This window comes from Corvus moneduloides, chromosome 3 (assembly GCF_009650955.1).
Source record: "Corvus moneduloides isolate bCorMon1 chromosome 3, bCorMon1.pri, whole genome shotgun sequence".
In the NCBI taxonomy this organism is placed as follows: Eukaryota; Metazoa; Chordata; class Aves; order Passeriformes; family Corvidae; genus Corvus; species Corvus moneduloides.
The window spans coordinates 79,165,078-79,191,015 of record NC_045478.1 but is presented as its reverse complement, the minus strand read 5'-3'; the positions used below and the strand labels follow the sequence as shown (position 1 = coordinate 79,191,015).

The 25,938-nt window shown below is 45.4% G+C and overlaps 1 protein-coding gene and 1 long non-coding RNA gene across 6 annotated transcripts in view; one reads left to right on the top strand and one right to left on the bottom strand.

Moving 5' to 3' along the window:
- The window catches only part of CAPN9 (calpain 9), a 33,472-nt gene extending 15,185 nt beyond the window's left edge, over nucleotides 1-18,287 (bottom strand). The window contains exons 1-15 of one of the 5 annotated variants that reach the window (XR_004238817.1): nucleotides 17,704-18,256; nucleotides 17,384-17,609; nucleotides 12,808-12,877; nucleotides 12,263-12,381; nucleotides 11,523-11,656; nucleotides 11,003-11,171; nucleotides 10,387-10,470; nucleotides 10,056-10,141; nucleotides 8,178-8,255; nucleotides 4,771-4,931; nucleotides 3,804-3,961; nucleotides 2,953-3,161; nucleotides 2,264-2,300; nucleotides 1,057-1,137; nucleotides 498-555 (exon numbers count right to left, since the gene is read on the bottom strand). Coding sequence is in view for 4 of the 5 variants with exons in the window: in XM_032102347.1 (XP_031958238.1) it covers nucleotides 498-555; nucleotides 1,057-1,137; nucleotides 2,264-2,300; nucleotides 2,953-3,161; nucleotides 3,804-3,961; nucleotides 4,771-4,931; nucleotides 8,178-8,255; nucleotides 10,056-10,141; nucleotides 10,387-10,470; nucleotides 11,003-11,171; nucleotides 11,523-11,656; nucleotides 12,263-12,381; nucleotides 12,808-12,877; nucleotides 17,384-17,596 (1,657 nt within the window). In the remaining variant the exon portion in view is untranslated. Of the gene's footprint in view, nucleotides 1-497; nucleotides 556-1,056; nucleotides 1,138-2,263; nucleotides 2,301-2,952; nucleotides 3,162-3,803; nucleotides 3,962-4,770; nucleotides 4,932-8,177; nucleotides 8,256-10,055; nucleotides 10,142-10,386; nucleotides 10,471-11,002; nucleotides 11,172-11,522; nucleotides 11,657-12,262; nucleotides 12,382-12,807; nucleotides 12,878-17,383; nucleotides 17,610-17,703 lie in introns of all 5 variants that reach the window. The other 4 variants (XM_032102347.1, XM_032102346.1, XM_032102345.1 and 1 more) reach the window with 4 other exon arrangements.
- Nucleotides 17,447-22,499, top strand: LOC116440957. Its single transcript, XR_004238818.1, has 2 exons — nucleotides 17,447-17,587; nucleotides 18,470-22,499. It is a non-coding gene; the product is annotated as an uncharacterized LOC116440957 (long non-coding RNA).
- The last annotated feature ends 3,439 nt before the right edge of the window (nucleotides 22,500-25,938 follow it).

Below are 25,938 nucleotides of genomic sequence, written 5' to 3'. Positions count from 1 at the left end.
ACTCTTAGTTCTCATTGTGGGAGGACCCGTGCACTGGAAGATGAAGGCAGCTCTCACTACAGAGAAGTCTCAGTCCAGACAGAAGAGGCATTTACTGGAGACATGACCAGAAATACTGTCTTTGCTTTGTAAATCAGGAGATGAGGTTCAGAGAGTGTCAGGTTTCCCACTGTACAAAGGGCCTGTAGCAGGATCATGAGCTACATCCAGTAGATGAGCTACATCTTTAAAGTCCCAGCCTAGTGCCAGTCTCTCCACCGCAGAGTGGTAGCGCAATAGGGAGCTGGCCTCACTGAGTTGACATGGATCATGCTGGAGGCAGGGCAAGCTTGTGGTTAGACCATGGACCAAATGCTTTCCTGGCTCTGCCCTGGCTGGCTCAAGGACACTAGGTGGGGGTCGTAAGACAGCCTTTAATTTTCTATAGGTAAATGAATTTAATGGCAGCTTTTATAAAGTGCTATACAGCCCTTAACTTGGAACCTGTCAGCACTTACTTTTTTTTAATACAGCATTCAGAACATATTCAAGTTCTTCTGCAGATATCTCCATGTCCTGCAGGGAAAAAAAAAAAAAAGGGAAGCATCTGTTACTTGAATGTTTCTGTAATCAGACATACCAAAAACCTCAGAAAACACAAACATCACTCATCTGTACTCTATTGCAACTCAGCAAAAGAGAATCATACAAAACCCAGAAAAGGCTGAAAACTAAAGGGCTGGAAAAATACAGGAGTGCTGCTGTGCATAAGTCTGTCTGAAGGACATCTCAAGCGGGAGCTGTTGATTCAAAGAAAAATCAACTGCAGCTGAATATTAAACCAGGTAGGCTCCTTCAGAGCTTGAGTTCTAGCTTTGGTCCTTCTGCTTGCTCACCAGGGACTGCACCCTTATCCATCGAGCCATAAGGCATGGTGACATCTGGTGCCCAAACAACACACTACAACTAAACGTACTCCCAAAATACGTTGGGTTTGTTTCACGTGGCCCTGGGTGGGAGCAGAAGTGTTTCCCCTCTTTCTGCATCTTGCTCTGACCCAAAGTGTTTTGCACTCACCTTTCCTGAAATCTGCTCAAACAGTGCCCGGAACTGCTTTTCTTCTTCAGTTTCTTGTGGGCTTGGGGTTGGGTGTAGAGGCTGCAACACCAACCACACAAGTCCTTATAAGAATTGTAAAACATGACACTTCTCCTGCAAACGGCCCCTCTGTGCACCCCGGACCACTGTATATCTTAAAATAAGGGTACACATGCTCCTGAACTGTGCCAGATCAGAGGCCTCCCAGCCATCTCTCTGTCTGAGGGGAGTCTCACCCTCTCATTTCCTTCACCTGGACAAGTGTGTAGTGTGCCATTGCCTTGGTAAAAAACAAGAGCAGCCATCCTGGAAAACACCTCTCATCCCACCCTGCACCATTCTGTTTCCCTGCACTTCCAACAGCCACAGCTCTATTGAGTTCCCTCCTGTGGCATCATCCTGGGACCCCTGGTGCTTCTTGAGAGCACCAGCCAGAGGTGGCTGCACTTCAGCATATTACCCAGCACAGATTTATTTTGCTACAGAACATGGCCCTGAGATCTCAGAAATGAAGATGTCCTTGTTAGCTGGACCCTGGAGAAGAATTTTATTAAAGAGGGATAAATGAGATCTTGGCTTAGCTTGTTTCCATGGAAAGGCACACCACAATTAATAGCTTATTTCCAGCGACACACTTAAACACACTTAAACAGGAGCTGACTCAGACCCAGCTGCAATTAGTGCTCAGCAGGCAGACCAAGCCATTCAAAAGCAAAAAGAATTCAATCATTTCAGTAGGCATGTGCATGTGTAAGCATTCCCTCCCAAGTCCTGTGGATACTGAGAAGTAAAATAAAGATACTTGTACGCAAAATTAATGTAGGTCTATTAGACATTCTCTTGCTTCTTATTTTTTTGTGATAAATAACATTTTAAAAGATGTGAACAGCCATGTGGCTCCCCAGTGCTAATGGGTGGTGCTTTCCCACGTGGTGGCTGACACCCAACACTCGTGCTGGCTGGCACTGACTGCCTTCAAGGGGATGTGAAGCCTAACAATTATGATTTTCATTGTTACAGCTCTTTTACCATATTCAGCAGAGCTTAGCATTTCAGCGACATACACAAAGCTGGCAATTGTGTAACATTCCTGTGAAATGAACGTGGTTTAGCCAAAGACAGTAAAAGCAATGTGTGCCGGCTTCTGCTGAGCTATTCTCTTGCTATTTTAACTCTGTAGACTTACCTCAGGGAGATCAATGGCAACGTTTTCATCTAGATCCCTGGAGAAAACAAAACCTTATTTGGTATCTGAAGGTATTCAACATCTGCTTGGGGTGGAAGCTTGCTTATTACCTTTTCTCCAGGTGAATGATAAAACAGGTTTTTTTACTTAACGGGTTATGTTTAGCTAAAATTTTAAAAATAATCAGACTTTTGCACTGTTTAAATTCTGGTATAAGCCCTTAAAACAGACATTAGGCAGGATTTAGGGAGGACATAGCTGTGCATGTCATCTGCTAAAGAATTCAACTCATCCTTTATTCATTATTCATTGTGAACACATTTTTGCCTCAGCACCCTTTTTAAACATAAAATTGTCTTTTGGACAAACTTTGGGAGGAAACAAACAGGAAGCAAACACTGCTGTATTCAGAGTCCCCAACAGTGCCAGGCAGCTAGTAGCCCTTCCCTGTCAAGCTTCCAGCAGATTCATCACGGCACACCCTATTTCCCCACCTTCTCAACTCCTCTCAAAATAAAGTCAGGTTTAGCAAAAATGAGCAAATACAAAAAAACCCCCAAACAATCAGGAGTTTGCCTTGCCAGAGCTCTGCAGTAGGGCTGAGTGCCTGGCAGCCACACTCTCCCCAGCAGCCAACAACCCCATGTGCAAGGGAGCACAGGAGGGCCCAAATCTTGCTGCTGACTTACTCAGTGATGGCCTTCTTCTCAGAGAAGATCCTCAGGCAGAAATCTGCCTCCTGGTGTGGCTCAAATGTGGTTGGAATAAGAATGTAATCACCCGGTGGCAGCTTGAATCGGTGGGATACTTCCCTTAAATTGATGTAGGTTTTGCTCCTGGCCTTGGAGGGGTGGTACCTGAAGAAGTCTTTGCCCAAGTGTCCATCTCTGCCAGGGCTCTAGGAGGGGAAAAAAAGGCAGTGCTGCACTGTCCAGGGTGGGCTGAAGGCCATACTCACCTCTTTCCTAATCACAGAGCCAAATTCTGCCTGGCACAAGCATCACCCCAGGCTGTGATCCTGACTCTCATTCCCTCTCCCAGGTGCTTATAGCAATTTAGCTCCCACCTTATAGCAAAGACCCACTACCAGTGCCCCTTCCCACCCAGAAGGCAGTCTCAGAGTACTCTGGGACACTGTCTTCCTACTTAAACATTCCCTGCCATTAAGCACCACCATCCCAGATGGGGTGTCACAGAGTAGTGACAACAGATTTGCCAATTTCAGCCTCACTTGGGAACAGGCATCTGTGTGTGATGTGCCCCAGGATGCTCAGAAGAAGCAACATTCCCTCTGTGTGAGCCAGGCAGGGGGTGACAGAATCATGGGGCTGAGGGGTCTGTCCTAGGAATCCATGGCCCTGTGGGGAGTCTTAAATTCTCCTCTGAGAGGATTCCGTCCTCCGTGGGGCTTGATGCAACTGAGATGATTATTTTAAGAGCAAGGGCCATAAAAATACATGAAGACTGGCAGGGATACAAACCCTGAGAAAGTTCCAAATACCAATAGTGCAGCTCCTGTGCTGTAGCAGCAAAGGAGTACCTCATAAATAGAGTAGCCAATGGTCAGCATTTCAGCTCCAAGCTTCTTGAGTTTACGGCGACCCTTTTGCATCAGTGCTGCTATGAATGTGCAGTCATCTTGTCCATCATCCTTCTCTGTCAAATGTAGCTTGATTTGTGGATTTGTCCAGAAAGTCTCTGCCAATGTAAAGAACACCACAGAGTTTCTTGACTCAGAATATAAACCATCACTACTACTACTAAAAAAACACCAAACAAAAAAAAAATCAACAAACTAAAAAAGACCATTAAGCTGAGGTTTCACTCAAACTTAGTTTTTCCATTAGTTGTTATACTTCTTTCCAATAAGCTTTGCAAAAAATAAGCCAAATCCCAAAGTCCTTCATGGAACGTGTAGAAAAGATTTTAGACCTGGTACCTTATTAAGTTACCATGGTTTAAATGAAGTTGTCAGATGAAATTTTGTTAAAAGTACACAGCTACAATGATCACATAGTGCTGGTGCCAGTCTGCAGTAACACAGTTCAGATCCATGGCACATCTTCAGAGGCACCTAAATATGTTGGCTGAGCTGGGCTTTTAGTCTAATTTTACACTTGCTGCTGCAGTTTAACTGGCTTATTTGAACCTAGTCCTGCTCATGCAAATGTCATTAAGGCATAAATCAGATCCAATGAACTTGAGAGCAAAAAAAGCAACTCTTTTACCACAAAGTCTCAAGTGGGACCATATGAGCATTTATCCCTTTGTTCATTGCTGGTTTGTTCATTCAAAAAAGCCAGTCACAGAATAGCCTTATCTTTAAAGTACAGCACTCTTAAAGCCCATGGTTTGAGTTTCCTCATTTGTCCCTTTGGCTGGTTCCTGTCAGCTGAACTGTTCTGCACCCACTGTTCTGGCTACAGAGCTCCTCCCTGAAGAGCTATAGCTGAGGGTGGGTAAAGACTTCAGTGCCTGCTTCTCATTTTCAAACTGTATGTACTTACCTAGGAAATTTCTACATCCTCCTGCGGTCGCGCCCCGGACCCAGCTTCCCTGGTGAATGGTCACTTCCCATTTGTGGGCAGTGCTGTCTTCCAGGGCATCTGGAGTCAGGTTGCAGATCTCAACTTTGTCAAAATGTACTTTGAAGTCTTCAAATTTCATCCTGAGCAAAAGAGGTGGTAAGGAACAGGCAGCCATTCATTTTAGTGAAGGATACCTAGCAGAAGTATTTATCCCCCAGAGTCCCAGGGCCAGATCACCAGTTCATGTAGAGTAGTTTTGGTGACCATGGATATATGGAAGTGTACAGCAGGAGAGAAACTAGCTTTCGCTCACTATGGTGTAAAGCACAAGCATCCTTTTTGTCTGCATCTCATTCTGACATCTCTTACACCTTTCTTTCATTCAGTTACAATTGAGTATAAGACTAAATAGAAGTGCCACTGGCACAAAACCTACAGTAGAAAGTGTTATTTCACCAGCACCATCCTGGCTTTAATGGCTGCATCTGCATTGCCAAACACCCAACCAAAGGATTGTCTGGCACATGCAGGAGCTAAGTCAACATATAAATCACCTGTGCGTTCAATGTCAGCCACAATGATAGCACTACCAGGGACACATGCTGATGGATTAGTCAAGCCATGGTATGATTACTTGTCTGCACTGCAATTAAAGTAACATTTGTGTCTCTGCTAAGGTTCCTAGGCTCAAGCTGCTCACCCTCCCCTCCCTTATGGGTGATTGGGACCTTGTTCAAGAAAAAATATACACCAAACATGAGCGATAAAGTGTGTTTGGACTTGAGAAATGTCTCTAACCTGCCCTTGACAGACACTGCTGCCTGCTACTGTTCCCCACAGATTGCACTGCAGATATTTTATGCCCAAGGTGGAGACATGTACATGGCAATGGGAATGAGGGAGCAAATGCTACAATATGGGTAGTTTTGAGCTGCTAGGCTGGGCTGGTTGAAACTAGCCTGCTCAGCACACAGAGAAGCAGATATGCCATGAGATTTTATCTAGCAAGTACAAGGACAAAAAATACCAATAGTCCCATTGGCCAAGGAGTCAGTTCAGGATTCAGCAAACAGCCAAGAGAAGGGACAGCCAGAGCTATGCACCACTGGGCATTGGGTGCAGCCCCGTGCACAAGGAAACTGCACAGAAGCTGTCTAAGAGACAGCAGCTTGCATGGTGCACACCACAAGGACAAGAGGCACACCTACTCCAAGCCTGAGGGTAGCCCTGGTAGGCTGAATGTCCCTCTGTAAAAGAGCAGATGCATTAGGCCTTTGTGAGAGCAATTTGTCATCCAGATACGTTCTCTGCTCTGAATTGCTATCTGCAAGAGCCCCCCCCGACCCCCTGAGCCATAGAAATAACATACAGAAATTGATCTCCTCCCTAACACAAGCTTCTATAACTATGCTTTTCCTCCTGTGGCTGATGCCTAACAACAAAAGGGAGTAGCAGGAGAGCAAAAGCAAAAACAAGATGCAAGTTTATCTGTGGCAGTGGCAGATAGGACCCAGCTAGCCCCCCATGTGCCTCATCCAACACAGCTAGTTCCATTTTTCTTCCTCATAGATAGATATTTTCTTCCTCACAGATAGATGTCTGTAGTGGTATTAATTTACATTTGCTATGGGACATTTTACAAGTTGGTTTTGGTGTGGAAAGAAACAGCAGAGTTTTTTTTGCTGAGCTCTGTCCTTTCTTGTCGGCTATTCCCAGATATTGCTAGCCCTAGGCACTGCTAATTTTCACTCTGAGGCTCAGGACACTAAAGCAGGGGCAGCATAGCAAAATCTGTCTCTAAATGGCTTGGTTTCCTGGCCACACTGAACAATTTTGGGCTCTTTGGAAATGTGCTGCAAAGCAGAGGAAGGGGTTACACTTTACAGATTAGATTTGACTTCTAAGAGGTAAAACACCCGTTCTGATTTCCCTAGAGCTGTTCTGCGTTTGTACTTATGAAGGGAAAAGAAGACTGACCCTGTGATGATTTTAGGAGGGAAGGCACTAGGGTGAGTGAGAAGCTGGTTTCTTAGCCAACAACAGGATGCCCCTTTGCATCTATTACAAGCACCTGGACAAGACTAGTCTGAACTGCTAGTAAGTAGGCAAAATATCTTTGGGGTAGTTAATGAGGTCAGAAGGCCCTCAACGTGTTACCATGAAGATTTTTTTCAGTTCTCACAAGTCCAAAGAACAAAAGGGACTAAAAAGAGATTTTTTTCATTAATTTCACTCTTCATCTGATGCCTACTTGCAGACTTTTACCTCCATCACATGGTCAGGCCCTGTATTGAGATATTTGCTGGAATTACTTGAGTTCCATGTGAAGTCTTTGTCTCCTTTACACTCATCAGATAAGCTCCAGCTGTAGCCAGGCTAAAACCAGACAAAAAACCACCAAACCCAAAACCCAAACAAACACAAAGCTTTTTGGAGAAACTGGAAATGTCCTAAAGCATTTGCAACATCAATAGCAAAACAACTCAAAATATCCTATATAAAAATAGAGTAATGGAACAGCCACTGGAATTACTTCCCTCCAGTTACGAAAATTTGGGATAAATAATTTTGTGTAACTTAAAGTGCTGCATTGTCTATCTCAAATAACTTCTCAGGCATGAAGTTGAACTTTGGTTTAACTTGCAGGTAAAATCTGGAATAGCTCCATTGCATACCTCTCTAGATTTACCTCTGTGTAAAAGAGTTGAGCATCTGGGCCGAGAAAATGTGACCAGACACATTGTCACCAGAGCACAGCATGGTTGATATGGGGGGGGGTCATGTGCAAGCCAGCCATCTGCTCTGCCTGAGATCATTAATTTGGCATGAAGAACACATCACACTTCTAAAGCAATTTCCACCATGTTAGTTTCTTTTTTTTCTTCTCATTTCACTTCATTTCATTTCATTTCATTTTTTCTTCAATTTTTCCACAATTTCACACATATCCTGGTGCTCTTTTACTTCATGCAACTAGTAGTATTGCTTCTCAGGACTCATTCTCTTCCAGTGCACGCCCAGCATCAACCCTGAAGGCATTTCATAGTTGATGCAAGTGCCATACAATGCTCCCTTCTGTATATCCTGCCTTTGTTCATGGGAAGGATTTAAAGGGTGCTACATTCATGGGAGACACACAAATATATTTCAAATACTATTTGAAATATACCAATGCCATTAACTAAGCTGATTTCAGAGGGCTTTTGTTATTAAAACAGATATGGGCACGCATGAAACACAGAAAACGAAGTGAGCATTCTACCGGCCCTCTCTTAGGCAGAAACTGAGAATTTCCTCACACAGAGGCTTCTTCCTTGTTGCTTGTTTCGGCCACTTGCACCTTGACTTCTGATCAGAGTCACACACTTTAAAAACCTGTGGCTTACCAGAACTCTCCATCATCCCGTGCTGCCTGAGACAGGCGTCTCTGCTCCGATGGGCTGACTGAGCGCCACTCTGGAGAGCTGCAGGAAAACAAAACCAAGCTTTATGACAGGTATGTGGCAATTAATTTTCCCTGGCTCAGAATGACTGGCTGGACATAACAGCAGGCTGTTCTTCTCTCATATGTGTTTTATTTGTGCTGCTTACACAAACACAAATGCTTTCAAGAGGCTTCCTGATCCTGCTGGCACTCATGGTCACAGAGACCAAATTAATGTAGCTGAAAGCAGCACCAGGCCAAAGATCCCAAAGCTGCTCTAGAGTGGTCTTAATGTGAGTTACTGACATTGGGACTGCTCTCAGGTGTTTGGGTTGGATATAATAGGGCTATTGGTAAACCTCAAGATGTTGGTAAGTCAACCCTCTCTTTAAATCTGTATTCCATCTGTAGCACCATCTTCTCTTTTACACTTGTTGCTAATTTAGGGCCAGATGTTTTTTCAAAATTGAGTCAATGGGAACTGAGTAGGCTCCTTCCCCTACACAGAGAGATTTGGTGGAGGAACTGCGGCCCCAGGTAAAGTCTTTGCCTCCTTTTTAGTCACCTCATCAACTACAGCTGTGGCATATCAAAACCAAACAAAAAACTGATAAAGCTTTTCAGAAAACCTGGAAGTGCCCTACTGCATTTCCAATTTGACATAATAAACTTATGGAGTAGCAGGCACCTTGTGTTGTGGTTTTTAATTCCAGCAACCACTGCAGAATGTTAATACAGACTCCTGTATTGATCTGCAAGCCCCTCTGCATCTTAAGTTCCAGAAAGCCTCCTGAGTGCAGAGTCAGAGCTCTGCTTTGCAGAGACAGCCTTTTTGATGAACAGCATAAACTGCCAGATGCCTGTCCTGATCATAATCTCTCCATCTTTTTCAGATTTAAGAACTCATTATACATGTCAACTATCCATGTTTTTCTTCAAGATAACAAAGGATCTGAGCTGATGTGGACATATTTAATTTACTTCTGAGTCATGATAAGCATAGGGAAATTTAAAGTAGTCCTACAAATGATTACATGTTTCAGCAATATTAAAGGGTCAGGCAGGTTATGGTTCCTCTCCTCTGCATCTGTGTGAATAAAAAAGTAGAAGTAGAAAAGGTGAAACAAAAATGAAACAATGCATCTGTGCAAAAATACGTGCAAAAGTTTATATTGGAGAGGAATGTAGTGTTGATTTTTTAATTATGTAATTCTTAAAATTTTGTATTGTTTGCACTTTGTTTACCTTTGGTAGTAAACCCTGACTAGTTTTCAGGCCAATCCTGTTGTGATTTTGGGTCTTTCCACAACTTTAAGCAGGTATCACATGGAGAGGGTCTCATTTAATGGTCATACATTATCATTAATACATTATTCCTGATGTGCTTAGAAACCCCAAACAATAAACAAATAAATAGAGACACACAAGCTATTTAGAGGGGGTAATACAATATCAGTTTCAGTTTGTCTGTAGTAGGACAAAGTATGGATGTTGTGTTACAAGTACTACAACAACAGGCTCGCAAAAATTTAACAAAAAAAATCACTCCAAATGTATAATGTTTACAATTGGGAGTGTATTAAAATTAACTTATTTATATTAATGCACGGTTTCTGCTAGTGCTAGGTTTTGGAGGCTAAACAACTTCAACAGCATCCCTGCATTGCGCTGCTTTGAATATGCTGAGGGAGAGATGTTGTAGGGCAGTAATACTGTTAGGCATGTGCAAACTCCTGGTTTAATTTCCTGTGGAGAAGCTGGGGATGCAGGATGCTAGCTGTGGAGCAGAAGCTGGGATCTGGCCTTTGTGAGGCCGGTGTGTACAGGACAGTGCACCCACTTGTCACTCCAAGGGCCATTCCACTCCACCTGCCCCCAGGGGTTCCTTATCCTTATGAGCTGCACTTGCCGGCCCCGATAGCTCACCTGGGGAAGAAGGAAATAGAGAAAATATCAAGTGTGGGGATCTAGGGAGCAAAGCTTCTCCAGTGTGCAGAGGCTGGTGTTAACAGCTTGGCAAAAGGCACAGACTGCCACAGCAGATGTGCGAGGAAAAGGTGGATGGGAATTTGGACAGCTTCCCCGGGATAACTTCCCTTGTCACCTGAGACTGAGGGGACACTCCCTTATCTTTTCCCCAGGTGTCTCCTTGCCCCGCGTCGCTGACGTACCTCCTCAATACCAGTCACAGAGTAAGCATGGCCTTTCACTAGGCCAAAAGGGGTTCGGGCTTCTGACTCGGCAGCACTGCTGGTCTGGAACAGGGGAAAAAAATGTGAATTAATTTTTCTCCTCACAGTGAGATTGGCAAGAGGTGCCACCTGGTCCCTTCCAAGCACAAGGCTAACCAGTGGCTAACCAGTACTACAAACAGGAAACTTGTCTTTCTGCTCAACCATGGTGCAATGGTGCCCTTTTAGGAAACAACAGGGGGGGGTTTAAACATTGTTCACCCAGAGCAAAAATTCCAGGGTGGAATTCCTCCTCTGCCCCTGTGATTTTGTTTCAGCACCATCTACATTTCCAGGACCCCACTCTTAACTCTCAGACTGAGATTAGGTGTTGATATGGTCTCATTTCTTGTTAAAATACTTTGATGGACAATGATGGTGGTGAAGGGTCCCATCAGCCAGCTGAGTATCACACTGCCTAGTTCAATAAAAATTTAACTACTCTTTGCAAGCAGCAAATCTTCATCAGGAGAAAAAGTGGAACTCAAACCAGAAAACATTGAACCCCAAAGATGCCTGAGGGCACTGAGAAATTGAGACCGCATTTCTTACTTACATCAATAGAGCAGCCCACCATTGAGCATCTTTTCAGGGCTTTTTCTAGGATTTCATAGAAATTGTCAGGAGCCGCCTTAACATCATACATTTCTCCTATACCCCCAGTGAAATCCTCCATGGCCTCTATTGTACTGCCACCCTTCAGAGACTCGTAGCTGCCATTCAACCTGGAAAACACATGCTGACTGTGAGAATTGCTTTCAAGATACCTGCGTTTGAGAGCTTTCTCGCACACGTGTAGAATTGCAGCAATAACACTGAAGTCAAAAGAAGTACCCCAGAGCGTATCCAACAGGAGTATTGGGGTCATTCTGCTTTTTTTTTAGTTGCATTTTTAATTAATCCGTTTCTCCATATCCTTAAAGCCTGGGGCTTTTCTTTCTTTAGTGCTAGTTGTCAAGTTGGCAAGGGCAGCAGCAAATGCTAGAAGCTGCTCACTAGGACTGTGAATAACATATGAACAAATTGTGAATAATGTATGTACCAGTAGCAGATTATGTATGTGCAGTGGGACTTACTTGGCATAGGCTTTTTCCAGTAAGGCACTCCAAAATTCATTGAGTTCAGCTGAGTGCAGGAAAACCAGCCGGCCCTTGAAGGTGGGTAATCGGTCATCAATCACAACATCCAGCCACTCGTTGTGCTGCCAAAACTGTTTAGAAAGGATGGGGCATGAGTTTGCTGACAGCATGACATTTCCCGAGAGCAGGATTCTGGTGTCCCAGCATTTCTAATTGCAAGTTAGTGACAATCATAGGCTTGATTAGAAGACATATAAATAATTTGTTCCCGTACTGCCATACAAGGCTGCTCTCTAGGAAGGGTAATCTATCTTAAGAAAACACCAAGACTAAATGTGTAGACCTGTACTGTAGCTCCTTGTCTGGATAATGTCACTCACGTAGCTACACAAGTGTTCACCACATGATTCGAGACTCCTTTAGGACACACAGGTGTTACAGATCCCAGTTCAACTCCTTTAAGGAATTATACCCTAAGTGAGGTCTGTGTGCCCAGGAAAATGTGAAATGACTTCTAAAGCCATGTATCTGTTCACAGAACAGGAGTGGCTGTGTTTGTGCCTGTATGAGGCTGACACAGCCCTCCAGTTTGTTTCTCAAAATGCGAACAACAGTGTAAGCTCAACAATCCATATTTTTTCAGTGTCTCCTCTGCAATATTGGCAACCTCACTGCAAAATAGAACATGAAATGTGAAGACAGAGATGTGTTCATGCTGTGACAGATGTTCACCTTACCTGGAAGTGAAATATTCCAGCATAATCTGGCCCAAAATTTTGATCCAGTGGCACCACTCTTGCTAGTGTTTTTTCATTCAGTGTGAGAGAAGCTATGGCTGCTAATAGCCAGCAGTCACCTGTGGATTGAGAAGGGGAAAAGAGGAGAATAAGGGGCCGAAGGAGATGTTATGACAGTTAGCTGCCACTTCCCCTGAAATCCAAAAGACAGCCTGCGTGTCCCCAGAAAGGGCGTCCCTGCCTGGCCAGGGCAGACTGTGCTTCCATCTGGAAGTGCTGGTCGACAAAAGAGTCCCTTGGGCTCACAGTGCCCTTGAGTGGAGATCCTTCCCTGATCCTGAATCCCACTGCACCAAGATGGTCCCTGGCATGGATGGGAGGGAGCTATCCAGGAAGTAGCTGTGGGCCAGATGAGCCTGGGCAGGACCTCCACCTTCACTGCTCCCACCAGCTCAGGAGGGACAACATCCCCTCGTGTGAGGACATTCCTGCTGCTCCTCACAGTGTGTAGACATGAACACATCCACCCAAGGGGAATCACTCACCAAGATCCCCTTGACAAATGTCAGTTCTGGTGGCTCCGCTAAGGATAAACTTGGGGTCTTTGACAATGTCCTACAACAGTGAGACAGAGAAATTACTTAGAATGTGCCAGGAGAATATCACCATCACTCTGAACCAGACTTGCACCAGTGCTGACAAACCCTGTGTGCCACATGAGCTATATTATCCTGCAGCAGTGTTGCCACCACAAAGAATGAGATGGGGAATCCTTGCTAATTAATTACAGTGTAGAGCAATTAAAGAATCAACTATCCTCATTTTTTCATAATTAGTTGGCTGCTAATGAAAGGCTGGCATTCTTTATTCATCTGTAGGCAATTGTTAGGATATCATAGAACAAACTCATCCAGAAGATTGATGTCAGGCCGCAGCCCCTGTTAACAGGGCTTTTTATTTGCTTGCTTTCCTCCAATGGCTGAAAAAAATAAAATTGGCAATTTACTTTTAACCGAACTATTAAGCCTTTTATTTATTTGCATGTCATACCTGGAACATACAGTGTCTGACAACCATGAGACCATTTCCTCCTCAAATAAGCAAACAACAAAGACAGCTTTCAGTCCTGTTAATTTTTAGGAGCTAACACTACCCACTCCTGTGTGGTCAGAGGGACTGGTGCTCATGGTGGCATTACAGCAATTCTCAAGCATTCATTTAACTGGTTTAGTTCAATTACTAGTACCATGGATGCATAGAAAAATTACAGTGACAAACCAATAAATGTGGCAGGAATTCTTCTCTTTTCCATTTTCCCATGAACTGTATATTGAAAGTAATTGATTGAACTGAATAGAAAAGGCGAGAGGAGAGTATCTAATATATTACTGGGAAAATATGCCTGCAGTTAATCAGTCTGCCCTGACACATTATTGCAGACCCTATGGCATGAAGCAGATCCTTCTGCCTAAGTGGCAAATGAAACAAATTAATCGAGGGCGGGGGGGGAGGAGTGTGGAAATAGAAGAGCACATTCAGTCATTTAATCCCTGCATTTGCCTAGATGAAATTGAGTTGCTTTGCATTGATATCACTGCATTTTCTTAGACCATAAGACAGAATATTGACAGTTTTGTTCAGCTTCCTGCACTCATTGCTGAACTATCTGCTGCTGGCCACTGCTGGAGCCAGGGCACTCTCCTCAGTGAACCAGCACTGCTGCTGCAAAGCTGCCCCTGCAGAGGCAACATTCAGGAGGAAACTGGTTTGCATATTTTTTATTTGCCTTTGCTGGGGAGGGGGTGGTGGCCACGTTGTGCCTCAGCCACAGGTGCCCCGGGGAGGAGCTACCGCATGTCCCCAGAGAATGGAGCAAAGGGAAATCAAACAGCAGCTCCTCCTTACCTGGCCCGCCTGCTTGTTAAATACACTCCTTCTTGCTGGCACTGGGCATGAACAATAAAACCACAGCTCATTGCCTTTAGACATTGATATAGCAATGGCTGATAAAGTAGCTGATCTTCAACAACACACTTTGTTTTAGCACCATTGCTGCCTGGAGACGTAATTCTCATTGCAAGTAGTGCATTTAGCTGTCACCAAGAAACCCTTTGTGTGAGCAAGGGACAAGATAAAAAACCTTTCCACTGACATGGGCCTGAACATTAGATTCATGACTCATTGTTCATCACACATCTCCACATCAGACATATGGAAAAATGTTTTCAGCCTCCTATGTCTGAAGCAATCAAAAAGAATTTTAAAAAAATCAATAAAAAGGAATTGAAAGGATGTTGACTGGACTTGTGCCAATTCTTTGCTACACAAAAGAAAACACATCCTACAGTTTTTGAGTGTGTGTTACAAAAATAATATTCATTTTAAAAGGATTTTCAGATGGTATAATAATGTATCAGGACCTTCAGCACGTTAAAGGACAAAACCCAGCATTCACACACAGCATGCAGTAATTTAAGGATTCACCTGCACAAGGATATTGCCTAGAAGTAGGAACATACAGTCTTCAGAGAGATTAAACATAGTGACCCATGACTGTCCTGATGCAGCATTAAAGCTGTGTTTCTTTAAACCCAAAAGAAAACAAATTCCATCCCTGTGCCTGTCTCACTGTTAGAGGGGGTGCACAGAGACCTAAAACAGGCTGGGAGTGGGATTGTTTAGGTGGTTTCTGTGATTACATTTCTCTGCCTGGTCCCAACCTGTCATACTGGTTGCCCGTGACTGTTCACACTACAAATATTTCTTTCTTACTTCCTCCTGTAGACCATAGACTCATTTGACATTGGTAAAACCTGTTTGTCTTTCCTTTTTTGGGTTGGTTATTTTCATTCTTCAATTTATATGTCCAAATTTCCAGACACTGAACTGTAGAATTCATCCCAGCAGTTGAATTTAGATAGAAGGAAAGAGAAGGAAAGGGAAGGAAATATAATGAGAAAAGAGTCTTCTGTTCTTCAAATTGTTCTAAAATTTTGATAAACGACAGTTTCAAAGGTTCAATTTGTAATTGAAAAGGATTGCTAAACAAAATCACTAAATGTCTTTCTGAATCTTGGAGCACTTCACTTTTGTAGAAAGTCAGCTATTCATCTGGTGCAGATCTGTGTAGCTCACTGATTGCAGTGGGAGATTTACAGATTAGTGCTAGCTGAAGGTCTTGCTCATGCTGCTACAAACATGCATATATGCAGATATATGCATGTCAAAGTAATGAGATAGCCTTCTCTACTCTGATTACTAAAGATTAATCTCTAACAGATTGTAAATCAGAAGATTTAAATTATTTGTCCCTGCAACTACCTGCATGTACTGTGCTACACTTCATCCAGGCTACTGTAAAATGCTAGTGGGAGAGGCAGGAAAAACCAGTCACCATGAAAAGCAGGTGGAACACAGATACCCTACACAGAGGCCATGTTTTTGTGCTCACCCTCTCCAGCACCACAGCTTCACCAGCCGAGCTGTGGCAACTCACCTGGCACATGCTCCAGGTCCGTGATCCCCTTGCAAAGTAAAATGTGTTAAATTGAAATTGTTACAGTGCCTCTATTTTGCTGCTGCTCCTGATGGATAATAGAGATGAAACTGATTTAGCTTAAATGCTGAGGAGCCAGAGCAGAGCATAACTAATACCCTGTCCTTACACATCCTCTCAGCCTCCCCTGAGTTTTATTTCTCGCTATGCAGCTCACAAAAATGTGGGGGGTGGGAACTGGAGTGTAAAGGCAGATGCCATTTGAGGTAACTTACTCATCCTGGAAATGTTTCCAGCTCAGCATACAAAGATCCTGAAGAAAACAGACCATTCTCCACTGCCCCTGCGTAGCATACACAAGGGCACACAAACTCTCCACCACATTTTACACCAAATTGTAACTATTCTGAAGCCCTCAAAAGACAAACTAGCAACAAACAGCTGGCCAAAGGAAAACCATTCTTTACGATTTAGTATCACAGCCACTCGCATTTTTGATGCCCCACAGCGCTCTACACCACACCTCACAGCCCTCTCCTGTGCTGGGTGGGCAGCCCCACAGGCCACCTGGCTTTTTGAAGTACAGATAGTGCCTGTGGGAGCTGCACTTACCATGTGTAGGGATCTCCAGTTTTTTTCATAACTGAACCTTGTCCAGGAGTAACAGCTTTAATTCTGTTCTGTAGCAGCACTATGGTAACTACCAGATGCTGAGGCACTGAATGCCTATCACTATGAATTAAGATAATTTAAACCCTTCTTTAAGCTTATTTTGTTGTTTTTCTCCCTTGGGATCAGTATCACCAAAGAAAAGTTTTTTTCCAAGGAAGAAGCTTTCAGACTATTAAAAAAAAAAAAAAAAAAACCAACCCAGAATAAACATCATTCATTAGCAAAGAAATGAAATGTTGCCACATTTTTTCTGTGGTTATTAGTTACACAGTGAAGTGGGGAGAAGGAACCTGGAGTGATGCTGGGTTTGTAATCTGAGAGCATGTGACTGGTGCAGCTTCAGGCTCTCACTGTGTTATTAATGACTGTTATGCAAGATGCATTAAGAGATACTTGCTGAGACCTTGGCTACTGCTGAATGGCTCAGTAACCATGGCATGCATTCGTAATCTCCGTGTTTCCTGATGGAAGTAAGCAAGTACCTGTAAGACTCTTATACTCTGAAAGTTAAAAGGTTTGAATTTTTTAAGTTTAATATTAATTATGAATTTCCTACATTAACAACACCCAGTTTTGCACAGTTAGAACATTATCATAATGTATTTTACCCTTGATTCCCGGCATGCCCTCTTATTTTCATCTTTTGTCTGGCAATACTGTAAGAGAGAAGCTGATTACGAGTTCTTTATGCATGGACATAATACACATGCATAAGTGTGTCTGTCCAACGAGCTACACCTGAAACATGGGGTGAAGCCTTCCAGCCCTCTCATCCTGCAGCTCGAGCTCTTTGCGGGTGGCATCCCAACCCTGTGCCACTGCCCCTGAGGTGGGAAGGGTTTACTCCCACACTTTATCTCCCCGAATACTCCACGTTATTTGGTGCAACCACGAAGCACAGCGCTGCCTGACTCTTGGCAGGACGGGAGGAACGAACACAACGGCATACTCACCCCAGGCCTCTTCCAGACGAAGGGAATGGGTGGGTTTTCACTGAAGAAGAGAGAGGAGTTGCAGGCGGGGAAGTCGGAGTCCTCAAAGAGGACGCCCCTGCGCAGGCACTCCCGCTTCAGCTCCTCGTAGCCCTTGCCCGAGCTGTGGGTGGCACGGGCACCCCCGGGATGCGCAGCTGGCCGCGGCTTCGAGTCCCGGTACAGGTAGGGCATGTCTGCCTCCCACCTGCCCGAGAGAGCCCGGGGAGAGAAGGCTTAGCTGGTGGTGGGGACAGAATGAGGAGGAGAACAGGTGGGAAAAGAGAGGGAAGCAAGAATACCTCACGTGCCTCGTGAACGAAAAGGGGGTGGAAAGGACTGGGTGGTGGGGGACCCGGCAATATCCTCCAGCCCTCCTCCGGTTCACCTCCTTGAGCTGCTGCTGTGTGAGACTGACCTCCCGGCTGCTCTGCACAGCACCAGAGACAAACACCCTGAAAGCAAACAGAGGAAGGCGGCTGGTCCCGAACAGCCTGGGAGCGGAGCGGGAGCGGCCAGGAGGTGCCCTCTCCTCCCCCGTGCCTGCCGGGCGAGGAAGGGTGTGCGTGGGTCCGGCAGCGCTCCCCACCCTGCAGGGGCCGGCGGGAGGTGCCACGGGGCCAGGATAGCTTCGAGGTATGCAGAACCCAGCCAGGGCAACTGAGCAGAGCCCACGGTGGGCTGCAGCCGCAGTGCGAGCTCGCCTGGTTCTCACAGGTGGGAGAGCAGCCTGGCCTGACTGCGGCAGGGCTGCCCTGGCGGGCAGGTGTTGTCCCCGTTGGACGTCATGCAGGAGGGACAGCAGGGCCAAGAGATGGCCGTGGCCATGGCCGCTCTGCTGGCAGGGGCCTGGGCGCAGGACAAGGGCTGGGTGAGCGTAGGAGAGGTGTGCAAGGCTAGTGGGGAGGACCTGGAGCAGGACATGTCCTGGGCAAACACAGGAACAACGCTAGAAAATGTCACCCTGAGGAGGGATTCTGATGGGCCACACACTGAAGGAGTTCTGTGTGTGCACTGAAACACCTGATTTTAATAACAAATACATACGTCCTTGTCACTGATTTCCAGGTTTCATGACCTGTTCGTCTGACCACTGCTGAAGGGTCTGGAGCACAAGTCTTACGAGGAGCAGCTGAAGGAGCTGGGGTTGTTTAGCACGGAGAACAGGAGGCTCAGTGGGGACCTTATTGCTCTCTACAACCATCTGAAAGGAGGGTGTAGCCAGGTGAGGGGGTGGGCTTGTCCCCCAAGTAACAAGCAGTAAAGCAAGAGGAAATGGCCTCAAGCTGCACCAAGGGTCGTTTATATTAGATACTGAGAAAATTTTCTTCATGGAAGGTGTTGTCAAGCATTGGAACAGGCTGCCCATGGAAGTGGTGGTGTCACCATCCCTGGGGATATTTAAAAGACATGCAGATTCTGTGCTCAGGAACATGGTTTAGAGTGACAGACTTGGCAGTGCTTGGTTGGTGGTTGGACTCAATGATCTTATAAGTCTTTTCCAACCTAAATGATTCTGTGATTTTTCTGCTAACTGGCATTCACCTGCACCATTGTGTCTCACGCTGAAGAATAAAACACTGGCTGGAGAGGATGACAGATAATGCACCGTGGATGCACTAAAGGAATAACACTCAGAGCCCAACATGGATATTCCTCTCTGCTTGGAAAGGGAAGAGATACCACCCTCTAGGAAAAAATTACAGCTCCTGAAGTATGAAACACACCCCTGAGTACAAACAGCGCTCAGCCTCCCCTTGCTTTAATTGGCCCTTTGGTGGACCAGTCGAGCTTGCTGCCAAGACATGATTTATAGAGAGCAATTAGGTGAAACAGAATTAGTTCCTTTCTGTTCTGCCATTTTTCACAGCAGTGCTGTGAGGAAAGCTTTCTTTTTCAGAGCACTTATTCCCATGTTTATTCCCCGTAATTGTATCCACTGTTGATGTCTACAGGCTCCCTGCTGAGACCAAGTTCCCATTGTTCAAATAAATGGATACTGACCAAATGTGTGAGAAAAGGCAGGCCTGGTGCTCCAAACCTGGCTGTCATTTGACCAAACTTTAGGTATGCAGAATAGACTCCAAGTTATTCACCTCAGCTTTTTCTACAGCTGATGAGAAGATCGAAACCTCCAGAAAGTGACTCACTGTGGACTCATCCTTAAGATCCCTCTGGAAATGACTGTGTCTTTCATTTGCCTGTAGACAGACCCTCATGGACTAGCTTAGGGTAGATGCCCAGATTAAATGCAAGTGAGAGGAATCCCAGACAGGGGATTAAGGCAGGTAAAAGGCATTTTAGTGCCAATGCAAGCCCAGGGGTTGGAGTACCCAAAATCCCACATTCAGCCAGCAGTAAGACCAGAAACTTTATCCACACCACCTCTGTGTGGGCCAAGGCACATTCTCATACACCAGAGTAACATGCTGACTGGGGAAGGAGACGTTCGGTGCCCTAGACACAGACTGCACACCTGCTGTGTCCCAAGAAGAGCAACCATGGATCACTTCAGGAAATTTCTTCTTTTCAGAGTTTGGCTGCATATGAACATGTGTAGGCTGAGCTATATGGGTGCTTTTCCTGCTGCAGGGGAATGTAGGCAGATTCTTTCCTATGGGAACACTCTGGTGTGCAATAAGAAATGTTTTCATGCTGTAGCCTTTCTCCCAGAGGGCAGGGACAGCCTTTCCCTCTCCTCACCCTGCTGCTTCATGTCACGACACTGCAGGAAACTTCATGTCTCTGAGATTTCAGCCTTGGTGTCAAGGCACTAAAAGTGCACAGGAGAGATGGTGCCTGGGGAGGCCAGGTGGAAAAAATAGGAATGAGCAGAAAACACTTACAAAATATTTCAGTTCTTATGAAAATACAATACCTTGCCTGTCACATGTTAAGAGTCACGGGCTCATCTCTGGAAGGGCAGAAACAAACAAATCTATGTATCACTTACATACCCCACTCCACAGTTTTACAAGGACTAAGCAGTTTTACTTTTTTACCATGAAATCCCCTTTTGAAAGCAGTGAAAGAGCATTTCTTCCCATAAATGACTGTTATTCCTGCCACTTGGTGTTCTCTGCAGGTATTCAGGGTGGGACGAAAATGCAACACATGTTCTGTGATAGTCTCTTACGGACAAACACCAGCAACACGATCCTACTTGCTCAGGAGAGTGGCAGGCAGGATTTGAGCCACTGACCCCGAACATCTTTGCTCCTTAGGTCTCCTGGCCCAGTGAGCAAGAGCAGGGTGTATTTTAACACTCCCTGGAACAGCAGGTGAACACAGGTGATGAGAGGCTGCGACACCAGCCCCTGTACATTTTCATTTGGCATGCTGTCACAGCAGACATATTGTGACATTTAAGCAATACAAGACAGTATTAATACTAATGTCTTGTCACACTGAGTAATAGAGTCCTTCCTCCATGATTCCACTGTCTCAGGAACTGTAGGTTTCCAGCCCACCAAGCCTCTCCCAGCAGGGGTGATAGTGCAGGTCTGTCCTTGGTCTGTGAAGGCAGTGAGTGAGTGCCTGCCAGCGTGTGAAAGCGCTGCTGGCCGAGAGAGAGCTGTCTGATCAAATGCAATTAGTTCCTAGTGGGACTGCTCTGGACACCATTAGGCTCCTGCAGACTGCAGAGATCTCTCTACAAGCCCCATGACCAGGCAAGATTTCAAGGTGACAGCATAACAGCATGAGTGATGCATAGGCTGGCAACATATGTTAAAGCTGAACACCAGGTTTTCTTCCCGGTACTGTCATTAAATGCCTGTTCCTGACACATCAGGAGTTTTATCCATTACCTTCAGCCACGGCAACAAAGCACTCGGGGAGTGTGAACACCAGTGCAATTGCAGTTGCCCACAGGCACCACCCTCCTGCCAAGCCACACTGTTCATCCCAGGACACCAACAGAGGGGGCCAGATGGGCATTGTGCAGAAGAAGCAGTGGCTCTGGCAGAGGGTGAGCATCCTCTGCCAAGAGCAGAGTCTCAGGCACACTTACTGCTGACAGGAACAGTGTAATTTCTGTCTGCTATTGGGTCAGACTTCCATGGACTTCTTATTTTCTTAAAGAAAGCAGAATGTCTGATTTGGTTTTCTGTGGTTTGAACAGCTTTTATTCTAGAAGAGACTCTTATTCACTTTCCAGCATAGTTCATGGGATAGAAGGTGACATAAAGGCTTGGTGTAGGAAACATCTATGGTTTCCACTTCTCCTTGGCATCCTTGCTTAGCATCATGCTACAGCTCTGGCTTTCATCCCCTGCTGTTCAGCATTTGGCATGTGCTTTTTCTGAGTCACACTTATGTAATTCCTTCCCCATTAACATCAGGTAGTCTCTGGTCATTCAGGATTTAAGTTGTTTATTCAAATGACAGCAACTTGACTAAGTCTTTCATAACCCTGTTGTCATTACACCTCCTGCCCTGTCAACAGTTTAACATTGGAGGGTTTATCTGTAGCCTTTGGCCTGACTGACCCCATGTTCTCCAGTGCTTGTTGCCTGCTGGCTAAACCCCTTCAGTGTCATCTGACCTTCTCTAAGGGACTGTTTTAGGGCAGAATATTTCATTTTTGTGCTCTTTCTCCAGGTGTTTGAGAGAAATGACTGGTTTTGTCTAGGTGCCTTTACTGTTCTCCTTATATTTGCAAAGATTTAAGGAAAGATGTTATGTGGACGGAGGTACTATCTGTGAAACTCAGCAGCTCTCTGTCCTTCCTCCTCCGAATCTGTGTGAAGTTACATAAAACATCTTTGTTCTGTCTCTGAGATTAGTCTCATTTCATACTTCTTGGCACCCTCTGAACCTTGCATTGATTTGAATCCAAATGCCACAGTCACAGTCACATGAAACCACGCTGTTTCTGATACTTTCCATTACTTTGGCTCAATGCAGTGCATGGATTTTTGCCCAGTGGCTTGCAGCCTGGCAGGCTTTGCACATGCTCCTGCACATATCTTTACTAACTGGGGACAACTTCTATTGCTCTAACAACAGCTGAGACCAGATAAAATTGAGCCCAGCTTGGGGCTGTTTTTGTAAGAACTTTTCTGTTGTATTCTGGCAATAAAGTAATACACACTTTCTCTGGAGGTGACATAGTTCACTACAGAGGGGCTGGAGTACCCTTCTCTCCCTCATTTCAAGGCAAAAGTGAGGCAGCAAGAAGGGAGGTGAGAAAGGTCAGCTTTAGGGGTTCTGCAAGACAACCTGAGGACTGTGCAGCCCCACAAAACGTTGTGGACAGCCTGGTGAAAAATGGTAGAGAGCAATGAGTAAAAAGGTACAGGAAATCAAGGGGAGGGTTTTTAAGAAGTGCCATTTGAAAATTTTGCTGATTAAGGGGAAAAATATCTTGGAGGAATTGTAGGATATCAAAATCTCATTCAAGGGAGGATCCTAAAATAACAGTGAATGTAACAAGTCTGGTTGCTTTCACTGTGCTGTGCAAAAGCAATAGGTTCTTCTCCTAAAGAGGCATCAGTTTCCAATGTGGTCTCAGGATTAATGTGTGCTCACACCACCTGCAGCTTTGCCATCACTGCCCACTGCCATGGCTGGCTATGAAATGCTGGTATGGCCCAGCCATGCTGCAGGGCCGAGGGCAGGGGGTGCTGAGCTGTCACCCTGAGGGAGGGTGACCCCATGAGGTGGCTCCCCCACCACGGCCCAGCTTGCCTGGGTTACCCTGATGCTGACAGCACTCCAGTGCCAGAAGGCAGCTCTGCTCTGCCTGTCCCCTTTTTGCCCAGCCCATGGGCTACCACACCTTTTGCACACCCAGAAATGTGAAACATCTTTTTGTGTGCCTGGGTAAGTAAGGACAACATTATCTGTGCTGGCAGCTGAAGTCTCATCATTAGACAGCCATCAAAGTGCTTTACCCAGCCAAAGACCACAGCTTTCTGAGCTGTTGTTCCAGGCTTTTGTCAGAGCTAAACACACACTGCTGCATTAACTCATTACTTTGGGGGAGCAGCAGTTTTACAAACAAAAGAGGGCTTTTAAGATTATTTTTATTCTTTTTCTTAAGATTGTGAAACACCACATGGCAGTATGGGAGAGGAGCCAAGTGGCAGTATGTCTTCAGCTCCCTGAGTCAGAGGCAGTCCCTAAGGGAGCTCAGCTTTTCCTGGGAGCAATAGAATAGCTCTAAGATCACCCACTGATATTTTCTTTTTTTTTTCTTTTTTTCTTTTTTTTTTTTTTAATGAGAGGAGTTACGGTTTTCAAAGGCTTTCATCAGGGTATGTTGCCAGAAGGCAATCTTAATCCTTTTCTCATCATGAATATTCTGGGCTTTATAATACTGTTCCTCTGATTTATCCCTCAAGCAGTAAGCTAAATTATTATTTCATGATTTTACAGTTAAAACAGAAAAGGTAGAAAAATAAAGCAAAGTAAAAATAAAAATGAACCCAACACTGCAGCATTTAAGCCTTTGCTTAAAAACCATCCAGTAAAAACAGAAGAGCAGGAAGTTCTGATCTGCCTGGAGACTGACTTTTGCCACTCTATTGAAACCCCAGAAACTTTAAGTTATGAGCTCTTTCATTATTTCCTGTAGCAAAAAAAATTACTGGATATAAACTTAACTTTCCCCTCCTCTTGCTTCCAGAATGATTGGTTACCAAAGGGCAGTAAGGTAATAACATTTCCAAATGTTGCTGGCCGGGCCAGCCCCGGCCGAGCCGGGAGCAGCGATGCGGCGGCGCCTCCGCACGGCGGCAGCTTCGCACAAGGAGACAGGGAAGGGATCAGCCGCGGTCCTGTGGCCGCGGGAGCGGCGCCGGGATTAGCGCCGGCATGCACACCGCTCTCCTTTCCCGGCACACTTCAGACCTGCCGACACTTCCACACCGGCGCTGGCCGGGGAAGTTGGTTCCCAAACCTGCGTGGCAGGGCTGGAGCTGCTTCTGAAGGAGTGGGTGGGTCTGTTTAGCACCCCTACCAAGGAGATCCTGCGAGGCTCTTGCAAACTGGGCAGCCTTAATGCTGCCCGGCTCAGTCGCTCTGCTTTCTAGCACTCCTTAGTTGTGCACCCCTCAAATTAACGCCAATCTGAAAGCCCCGCCCATATCTCAGGTTTCAAAAGGGTCTGTAGATTGTATTTGGAGCGTTGAAAATTCCGGCTGCTGTCCCAAGAGAGTTGCAGTTTTGCTCGTGTAGCTGGCTAAGTAGGATTTGCTACGGCTCCAGAAGATGGAAGAGTCCCGTAATGCCTGGAGTGAGGAAGGCGCCAGTCTGTTCCTCACTAATGAACTGCACAAAGTGCATATGATTAAAAACACTCCTCGAGTGAGGCAAGAGACCACCACAGACAGTCTGCTCAGAGGAGCACCAAATAGAGCCCAAACTAGTGGAGCCCTGCTGATTGCAACTATTTGCCCACCCAGGCAGAAGAACAGGAGGAGGGGTGGAGGTGTCTTGAGAGAGGCTTGGGAAAAGATAAAGGGGAACCTGAGTTTGTGCAGGGAACACGGATATCCCATCTTCCAAAGGTCTTTATATGGCTATGCTTTGAATTTCCAGGCTAGGAGACAACAGCTATTGTGCCCTGTGAACAGTTTGGCTGGGGTACAGAAATTCAAACCAGAGTTTCAAAATCTCAGTAGTGCCACAAAAGATCAGCCACCCAAGGTATCACTTAGGAGATCCCCAGGGAGTAAATCTCTGCTGAGCTTATTGCAGCACCCTTGCAATACTGAGGGCAGTTGGATGTTTGGTGGTGGAGGCTTTTGGAGCTGAATATTGTGGCAATTCCCTGACAGTCACCGGGCTGCTTCCCTTGCTCAACTTGGGTAACATCTTTAAGACTTCAGTGGCTGACCCAGCTGGTAAATATTGGGACAGTGCAAAATCCCTCCCTGACACGAAGGCATCTACCAGAGATCTGATAACAAAGCTGGCACCAGCTTTTTCAGGCAGGCATTTTGTTGTGCTGCTCTGCCGTGCAGCTCTTATCCAAGGGATGAAGATACAGCATGGTCAAAAAGGTAACACACTGGGCTGGGAGTAGAGAAAACTGGCTGTTTGTCCTTGAGGTGTTGCCAACCTGTTGCACGACTGAAGGTGATTCATGTCACCTCTTTGTATCCACTTTTACTCTCAGGACAGGCTGCTCTGTCCTGGCTGCTTCAGTCTGGGATTGTCTCCTGCTCCTCACAGGCACAGCATGTGCCACAGGAAAGGACCCAAAATCAATTATATGTTGCTGATATAGCTGTTAGACTGCAAAGTATTTTGAGATCCTCAGGGAAGGAGGTTTCCTCTGCCCACACGCATGGTGGGCCCACAGTCATGCCTCTGTGTGCATGTGCAGGCTGTGCACAGATCATTCTAAAAATGGTCTTAAAAACTGCGACTTCCACTGGGACAGACAAAAAAAAAAGGCTACAAAAATTCGAAGCAATCTTTACGGTCAGGGCCTGCAAACACAAGCTGTGACAAACCAAATGTAATTTTAGGCTGGAATATGTACTAGTGTTAATATAAGATTTCTTGAGAAGCTGAAAGAGACGGCA